At 37.0% G+C, this 9,776-nt stretch overlaps 1 protein-coding gene across 2 annotated transcripts; it reads right to left on the reverse strand.

The window, feature by feature from the left end:
* Positions 1-5,629: 5,629 nt before the first annotated feature.
* On the reverse strand, positions 5,630-9,776 carry LOC140975086 (uncharacterized). 2 transcript variants are annotated; one of them, XM_073438592.1, is made up of 4 exons: positions 8,764-9,776; positions 8,287-8,643; positions 6,148-8,139; positions 5,630-6,044 (listed from the first exon to the last, which is right to left on the reverse strand). In XM_073438592.1, the coding sequence occupies exons 1-4, from the start codon at positions 9,659-9,661 to the stop codon at positions 5,692-5,694; spliced, it is 3,600 nt and encodes a 1,199-aa protein (XP_073294693.1). In that variant the 5' UTR covers positions 9,662-9,776; the 3' UTR covers positions 5,630-5,691. The 2 variants fall into 2 exon arrangements, with proteins under 2 accessions (XP_073294693.1, XP_073294695.1); XM_073438594.1 differs by having other exon boundaries at positions 5,864-5,998.

Below are 9,776 nucleotides of genomic sequence, written 5' to 3' on the forward strand. Positions count from 1 at the left end.
AACTCAAGTCTGATTGTACCTATCAGATCATGGTAAGAGCATCTAGTATCACCGTCATGTAATCCCCTAGGTATCACTTATGGTGCTTGCAAGAACCAGTAAGTTATTGTTAACGTACAATACACTCCTTTCAATACATATATTCCGATCAAATATGCAAACATTGGTATAACGAGAGTTGCGATTGCATCCAATAATGATGTGATATATGTTAGAGTAGATGCCCTACAAGCCAACGGTTGGCTAGGAAATTTATTGACTCAAGTGTAATAAACAATCTTTATTTTAATATAATTTAAATTTTTATGATTTCGTTTTGCTTTATCTGTATACACATGCAATCAGCAAAGATAAAGTCCTTGATTATACTTTAATACGAATGAATCGTAATTCGATGTTGAAACTCATTTGTAATCACTGTATAATCTAAATTCGTTCCTAGTCGATTCAGCCGCCTAAAACATGGATAAAGGTCGCTTGAGCTCGAGACTAGCATATGCGATGTTGTGTACTGCGTTTTTTGGTAAGGGCGTGGAGATGTCCAAACATGCATATGGGTAGTCATATGATGATTATACCGAACTACCGTTCCTCGGACTTTCCAAGTGGTTATCATTCATCGAGAGGATAAGTTCGTGGTTATGATTGTACACCATTATTCCTTACGACCCGGGACAACACTGAAGCTCTATATGCTAGGGCTATGCTTTGACTCGTTTACCGACTCCAGGAGGGTCATCAAGTGACGCGATTGGGTAAAGTTACGACACATGTAGGAGCCAGTACATTGTAGTCTGGAATTCACCGCTCACCTACGGGTGTGGATATCTTGTGTGATCTGATGAAATAATAGAGCATAGAATCTCTGGCCAGAGTATGATATGTACGTTAGAGAAGGATTTCTCCAATTGTACATGCGATACCACTATTTATTCTCAAAGATGTGTCACATAGTTATCGAATATTTATGCAACCTTCGATGAACCAATGGTTGTAGATTCGATCGGGATATATGAGATGAAGGGATTGTACTGTACGTTAATCATAGTCAGTTCTTCCAGGCACTATCAGTGATACCTAGGGAATCATGGGGCGATGTTACTAGAAGCTCTTACCATGATTCGATGGGTTTAATCAGAAATATGATTTCTGACATTCTCATGATCAATTGTTGATACATAGAATGGGACAAAATAGGGTAAGTCCGAATAAAAGATTATGTCCTGAACCACAAAGAGTTGTGAACCCACGGCTAACTGTATCCCTGAACCATTGGAGGTCACACAAGTACTGGATTATTTTGTTCCTGTTGAGATAATAAATTCAAGGAGTTAAATTTATAGAAAACATTGAGATAATAAATTCAAGTAGTTGAATTTATTATGATATAGTAAATTCAAGGAGTTGAATTTATGAGATAATAAATTCAAGAAGTTGAATTCATAAATTTGGAGAGAACAAATTCAAGGAGTTGAATTTATGAATATTTAATTTTGGAGGTGATAAATTCAAGGAGCTGAATTTATAATTTAAATAAAAAATTCAAGTGTTGAATTTTTTAAAGAATTCAAATTAAATGTAATGGGTATATGTTTTATGGGCTAGTAGGAGTACAAGACCAACATTCAAATTATTAAGATTCTTAATTGGACTTTAAAAAAGTTAATTAATTAATTAAACTAGTTGGACTAGAATAATTAATTGATTAAGTCCATTAAATATGTAAATTAATTAATGGACCCTGAGCTTATATATATGTGTAATAGGTTTAGGGTTATTCATTAATCCTTACAATTTTTCGAAAATCTAGCCTCCATCCTCTTGATTGGAATTTTTGAAAATTGTTCTCCTTTTTCTCTCAAAATTTTGGCCTCCATCAAAGGAAAATTTGATTTGAGCCGCCTCTCAATTTTTAATCTTCAACGAAAAATATCTTCTAAATTTCTAGTGTAATTTAGAAGAGGAACAAGTAATCCGGTCGTGGAGCTGATTCGAAGACTAAATAAAGGAGATTTGAAGAACGTACGTTGGATTTACAACAAGAGCTACGTTCGTTTATGCTAGCGTAGTTGGAGCCAAGTGAAAATTCACTAAAGGCATATTTTAAACATCATATGTATGTTTATTTTATTAAAACCATACGAGTGTCCAAATATCTTGAATGTCAAGATTTAAAATTTTTAAAACTTCCGCTGCGTTTGGGCATGAGAAAACCAAGATCCAATAATATATTTGAGTAATCATAGTGGCATCGTATGTGAAACTAAGGAAACATGTTTCCATAATGCACATGTCTTATTCTGCTTAGAGATACCTTGTACTATTAACTCATCATATCCTGTAGGATATCCACACCCGAGGCGAGGGGTTCCGACTAAAATTCATTGGCTTCTACCTACGTCGAACTACACCCAACTTCGCCACTTGATGACCCTCATGAAGTCGGTAAACGAATCAAAGTGCAGTGCTAGTACGTAGAGCCTTCATGTTCTTGATTAATTAATGAACTTTCAAAGTTTGGTAAAATAAACTGTACGTCTCAACACAATGTCTGCCAAAAGTATTTGCTTGAACCTCAAAATCGTAACATAAAAATCCAGAGTATTTTCAACATTTCAAATATCATTAAAACTTCAAAACATGGCGATCCTCGAGTTTTGCCTCCCGCTCAGTCCAAGCCTGCTCCATGATCACCCCTAGTCTCCTCAAAATCATCCTCACATGCATCGGTCAAGTCTAGTGAGTCTAAAGACTCAACACGTAAAAACTGGAAGTAACGAGTAATACATAATAAAATCACATGCAACTTCAAAATAAAGCGTACATATTGAAAACGTAAATCTGAACATGATAACGTAAACGTACTTGAGCGTGATCATAATAGCATAACATAGACGTGCCATAATCATAAAAACTTTCGTGAATATACTTGCATCTTACATACATGAGCATACTTATCATAATTTTGCGTAGAGGCATGTTTCAAAGCAAGTGACTCATACATAAATACGCCTGATCAGACTAAACCACAGTACTGGGCTGACAGGGACGAATCCACTGCCACATACATGAGATCCCCATTCATGCTTTAACGGGTGGCTTGGTCCCCGTTCATGCTTTAACGCTTTTCAATCCTGATCTACACCCGTTCATGCTTTAACGGGGTGGAGAGGTCCTCGACCACGTTCACCGAATTCCAAACCCGTTCATAGTTGGAGAGGTTCCCGGGCACGTTCTCCGGCTTCCAAACCCGTTCATAATTTGGTCACAAGACATTTAGCATACCTCAAAAACTTAAAATATTTTCTTTTGCACGTCAACATACTTACTTGTCGTTGAGGGATTCGTTGGATCTCGCTTGGGACCGCTGCTGCAACATACTAACATGGATTTAATACTTAACTTGCATAACTCAGACGTAGGTATTCGTGCTCACCACTGAATTGTATAAAAGCTTATGACATTCGAGTTCGCTCGGGACTTGACCTCTTTTAATCATCGTGCTAAACCATGACATAGAATCCCAAAACAATCAATATACTTTTCCCAAAAATGAGAGTACACGGACCCCGTGCACCCCTCTGGGTCAGGGTCCGTGTAGGTACTGTAAAAGCCTACTCGAAAAGAAGTGAGGACACGGACCCCGTGCCTGGGTCCGTGTAGACTCTGCAAATTGACACTCCGAAGAAAACAAAGGAACGGACCCCGTGTGAGGGTCCGGCCCCGAGTCCGTGTAACTGCGGAAAACGCACCAATGAGAAATCCCATGCTTGTGACTTAATCTTCCTAACTCGATCATCCCGACCATGAAACGACTCCTCGAGACCCATCCTAGGACGCTATGGCAATGACGCAAGCCCCCACAAACACCCCAAAACAACTACGCCTTACAAACAACGCAACCCAAATCCGTGAATACTACATTCGACACCAAAACAAGTTTTACGACTTTTAATTCAATCAAATGCCTAACGGCACGGAACGAACACCAATAATCTCCCCCAACATCAATTTAGATATACCTAAATGTAGAAGCGATCACCCGTTGATCCCCAACGAGGCCTGCAACAATAAAACTTCAAGAACATATCAATAACATATTTTCAAAAATTGCAGTTTGAGCAGTCCCACGAAAACAATCATAACTCACTCAATGTTTGTCCAAAAATTTCCAATTTTATATAAAATCGAAGGTATCAAAATGTTCTACAATTTTTATGTTGAAAGTTTTCTCAAGATCACGACCGAAAAATTATAGTATTTAAAAATACAACAAAAAACGTGATTTTAGATCCAAAAATGGTTTCAAAAGTGATCTAAATATGATTGCTCAAACTTCAACACAACCTTCACATGGTTTTCATACAAAATACATTGCAATGCATACTATGACATGATCGATGCAGGAAAAACAGATTATACGTGCCTTTGGATATGAAAATTTTACCGAACCAGCGATACCGAAGCGGAAACGGAGCGAGGCTTGATCCGGGACGAACGTGGCACGATTATCTTGAGATAAACTCACTAAAATTACTGTGAATTATACAGAGGAGTGAGCGGCTGCTCTTGGGAAGAAGAACCCTAGGTTTTGTTTTTGACAAACAATTGAAAATAACTTATGTATGTGTGTGTTGTGTGTTTTAGTGGGTGTGTGCGTGTGTTAGGGAGTAAACGTGGGTGAGTGAGTTTAATTAGAGGGAAAATTGCTAAATAGATAATTAACAACTTAATAAAAAAAAGTTAACCAAATCCTTAACTTTACAAATCCCCTAATTAACACAATAAAATCTCCAAGTACCATATATTTAAAAGTTTAAAATCATAAAATTACCTAATAATTAAATTAGGCTTTAAAATACTAACATCTCATAAATTAATTAAAATGTCCCATCCTTAACTTAAAATAAAATACCACAATAAAAATTGCCACAGTCGTCGCCGGTCTCTATTCCTCTGTTCCGTTCGAATAATCGTCTGGAACATGAAACTCGAAAACATTTTAACGTACATCACATAAACATAAATAATTTAAAATAATACATTTAAATAATTCATGCATGGCTAAAATCATTTTAAATTAAAATAATGATTTATCATTTAAATGAATGCATGGGTTTCACGTATACTGAAATTGGGCTATACAGCCTCATTCAATGAGCATCCATCTTAATTGTGGTTTCTTTGGGGAATTATATCATCATAGCAGTAAAGATTTGCGTTAGGGAAAAAATTATCTTAGATTAAATCATAAAATTTATTAATGGATTGCGAATGTATCATTTTCAAAAATAAATCCAAATAAAAATAAAATTAAAGTATATAAAAAATTGATTATGATATAGTTATCTAGGTTTTATTGTTCAGTCCAATAAAACTTATTATTTTAATTTGTGTGGAGTTTTTGGGTAAACTTGTCTAATAATTCTTAGCTTACTCAACTCAAAAAAATGAAAATAAATAAATAGTTCTTAGCTTACTCAAATGTTTCTTTAACAACAAACCTCTATTTGTAAAACTATATATTACAATTTTCTTATAAACTAAAGAATCTGAGAACATATGTGGCAATAGTTTTAGACATTTAAAAAAGGTCAAAACATTAAAGCATGAAAACATTCATAATAATTTATGATGTGTGTATTGAAATCGTCAATATACTCAAATGTGCTTGCTAGGAACGACTATTTTCTACGTTGTGCTTCTTAGAAATGAGGATTTAGTCTTTTTGAGTATGACCACTGTTTCTGTCATGTTGATTCGATTCTCGGGTGAAATGGCTAAACATTTCATTGCCAAGTAAAAAATAGATAAGATGCATTGCTTCTTTGCAGAAAAATGTTGGTGTTCTTGGTCGAGTAAACCAGAGGTAACAATTTCAGTTACTATGTTCTCTTGTAATGCTTTAAGCACCCAATCCTTTAAGCTCATTTCTTCAGTAAACATGTCTTCAGTCGGCTTCTTGTTTGTAAATAACTCCAACAATGTTATACCATAGCTGTAAACATCAGAATATGTTGATATTCTCCCTTCTGATCCATACTCTATTACCAAGAATTCGAAATAAAAGGCTCATTAGTCGAAAGTTAAAATTTTCGAATTAAAAGAAAATTGTAGTGTTGAATGAAAGAAAAAAGTTGAGATCACCTGGTGCCATGTAACCAATGGTTGCCAATGTGATAGTCTGACGAAAAGCCTCCGCTTGTCCAAAGAGTTTGGAGATTCCAAAATCACCAACATGTGATGTCATATCTTCCTGAATCAGGATGTTACTAGGCTTAAAATCGCAATGAATGATTGGTGATTGATTCCCATGATGAAGATATTCGAGAGCTACTGCAGCATCGATGGCTATATTCAATCTTTGTAGCAAATCCAATGAATTGTTAGAGGAATATAGCCATTTCTCTAGGCTCCCATTAGGCATATACTCCAAAACCAATGCTTTGAAATCTATGTTGCTGCAACAACTTATTACCTGAACTAAATTTCTATGTCGAACGGTGCTCAATACTTCACATTCGACAGCAAAGCTTTTGATCGCTCTCTCTACTTGCACATTGAAAACCTTCACCGCGATGTTTAATCCATCAGATAGTGTTCCTTTGTATACTGAACCAAAGCTCCCTCTTCCGATAATGTTGACTTCAGCAAACTCTTCTGTAGCTTGTAGAAGTTCTTGGTAAGAAATCCTTCTCCAAGTAAGAAGCGGTGATATCTCATCTTGATTTTGTTTTCTGTTAGTCATATGCCTTCTTAGAAACCAGATCAATGAGGACACAACTAGCATAGCTGATAAAGTAGGAGCTAATATGTGTTTAATCAAGGAAATGTGTTTTGAGCTCGGCTTATGAACACCTTTTATGCCACAAGGAGGAACTTGGAACCGAACTTCACCACAAAGTGCATAGTTCATTATAAACGATTGAGCTGTAAAGTTTGAGAAAGGTCCTCCAGATGGGATTTCTCCTTCTAGCCTGTTGTGCGATAGATCAAGATATTGTAGAAAGCTAAGTGTCTCTAAAGACTTTGGAATAACTCCGGAGAGATTATTCTTAGAAAGATCCAAAGATACCAAGCCTTGGAATTCACCAATCGATTGAGGAATAGAGCCTTGAAGGTTATTGTGTGCAAAAGATATGTTCTCTAATGACTGCATACTACTAATAGAGCTTGGGATGTCACCTGAAAATTGATTCCGAGACAAGTCGAGATTCCACAACGATTTCAAGTTCCAAATCTCTGGCGATATGTTTCCACTTAAGAAGTTAGTAGACAAATTTAGTTCCAATAGATCTGCTATATTCCACAAGTTTGGCACCTCAGAAGTCAATCCATTAGAGTCTAAGAATAATCTGCTGAGGGATTTTAAACCCTTAAAGCATGCCGGTATCGTGCCGTTGAGCATGTTATCAGTCAAGTACAAGTCCCCCAATTTGCTCATTTGGCAAAGTTCTGTAGGGATGTGCCCTTGTAGTCTGTTGTACTCGAGATATAAATGTTCAACTTGTGTTAGTTTCCCTACAGTTTTTGGTATCAATCCTGTTAAGTCATTGCTATCTAAAGATATAGATATGAGGCCAGTCAAATTACCGATTGTCGGAGGAATAGGCCCCTTAATGTGGCATCCAAATGCACTGAAATACAAAAGGGATTTGGATAAATTCCCAAGTGAAGGTGGCAGGATACCGTTCAGTTGATTAAGTGATAACTCCACTCTCTCCAAATACGGACTATTGGCCAATGAGGATATAAATCTCAATTCTTGATTGGGATATTCACCGGTTAGATTATTTTCTCCGAGTAAAAGCCACTCAAGAAGCCTTAAATTGCCAAGATTTGGTACCGTACCAGTAAGCGAGTTGCTGACAAGGCTTATCATAGCAAGCTGAGAAGCGTTGTTTATAGAATTCGGGATCCTTCCAGTAAGGTTGTTGCTACTTAGAAGAATATATTCTAAATTAGGAAGTGAAGTGCCCAAATTTCTAGGAAGTTGACCTCTGAAGTTATTGGAAGAAAGTTCAAGTCCTGTTAGCGTTGAGATGTTGAAAATGGACGCAGGAATGGACCCAGAAAAGCCATTTTCATGTAAGTGAAGCACCTCAAGTTTTAGATTTCCGAGCTCCGAGGGTACCTCACCTGTTACAAGAATACCATAAGTACTAGAGTTAGGCATCGAATCAACATACACAGAAGCAGATTGAGAAAAGGAGACTTTATATAACATATAAGTTAATATATGGAAACATTCATTAACTAGAATAAATAATGTATGAAGCACGAAACCTGTCATCTTGTTCTGATATAAATACAAGAACTTGAGCTGAGTCAAGTTCCCCACTTGTTTTGGTATAGTGCCTATGAATTCATTATCCCACAGACTTAGAAACAAAAGCTTTCTACAATCAAGTAAGTTGGGAAAGATTTGTCCCGTCAGGTGATTGGACTGAAGAATCAGCTGCTCAAGATTGGGGAGACGAACATCCCAAGGGACACTTCCTGACAGGTTGTTGGAAGAAAGATCAAGCTGTATCAGAGAAGATAAGTTGAAGATAACAGGTGGAATTTCTCCCGATATCGAGTTATTCGCCGCACTGAGCGTCTTTATCCGTGAGAGATTGCCTATCTCGAACGGAATACCTCCTACAAGGTAGCCGAAAACAAGAATCATATCTTATATTTGTTTACCATTTTCATATTTGTTTTCATGAGCTCGAGACTAGGATTTGTAAAAACATTAGATATACAAGTCCAATCGTTCACCTTCAAGATTGTTGAGGCCTAGGTATAACTCCTTGAGCAATGTCAACAATCCAATCTCCTTTGGGATGCTTCCATTGAATTCATTATATGACAAGGACAAAAGCTCGAGGGATTTACACTTGTACATGTTTGAAGGGATCGTCCCAGAAAGTATGTTGAAAGATAAGGCTAGTGCATTGAGTTCAGGCAGATTGTCACAAAAGTTCACCGGGATCGAGCCAGAAAGGCTGTTATTGGTGAGATCGATCTGTCGGAGGGATGAAAGTTTGGATATCCCGTATGGAATTGATCCTGTCAACTGGTTGAACCCGGTGAACAATAATTGTAGACTAGAAAGATTGCTTATTTCTTCTGGAAGAGTTCCTTGTAGGGAATTATAGGACATATCAAACATCTCCAATTTGGAAAGGTTGGATAAACGAGGGAAGACACCGATAAATTTGTTTTTATCCATCCTGAATTGCTCAAGTTCTACGAGGATACCAAGAAACAAAGGAACAATGCCTGTCAAGTTGTTGGCTCCTAAGTTCAACACTTTCAATCCACGCAAGCCCGATAATTCTTCCGGTATTCGACCTGTGAAGCTGTTAAAACTGAGGTCCAAAGATCTCAAGAACGTCAAGTTTCCCAGATGTGGGGCAATGGTGCCTTCAAGATTCCAACCATGGAGGTCCAGCTTTGTGATCCTGTTGTTGGCACCACATGAAACTCCAATCCAGAAACAAAATGCAACCTTGTTACCAGTGGACCAATTTCTTGCCAATATATTGAAAGGGTCCGAGGTGATTCTTGATTTGAATGCGAGAAGCGATTCTTCATCTGTAGTCGAGTTCGGACTTGTTTCCGCAAATGCGATGGATACAAGTGAAAATGCAAAGAGAAATGAGAGTTTCTCCATGGAATATTTCAGAATGCTGGCGAGTTTAATTTGATATGAGTTGAATATTAGTGAAGTGTTCAGATTCTCATGCTTGATTTTAGGACATTCTTCATTAAATCATGGTTGATATTTT

Source organism: Primulina huaijiensis, chromosome 4 (assembly GCF_012295235.1).
Source record: "Primulina huaijiensis isolate GDHJ02 chromosome 4, ASM1229523v2, whole genome shotgun sequence".
In the NCBI taxonomy this organism is placed as follows: Eukaryota; Viridiplantae; Streptophyta; class Magnoliopsida; order Lamiales; family Gesneriaceae; genus Primulina; species Primulina huaijiensis.

Coding starts and splice junctions, on each gene's coding strand:
- LOC140975086 (XM_073438592.1), bottom strand. CDS start 9,661: ATGGAGAAACTCTCATTTCTCTTTGCATTTTCACTTGTATCCATCGCA. Junction 8,644..8,763: donor AGGCCTCAACAATCTTGAAG/GTGAACGATTGG, acceptor GCTACCTTGTAG/GAGGTATTCCGTTCGAGATA. Junction 6,045..6,147: donor CATTGGTTACATGGCACCAG/GTGATCTCAACT, acceptor TCTTGGTAATAG/AGTATGGATCAGAAGGGAGA.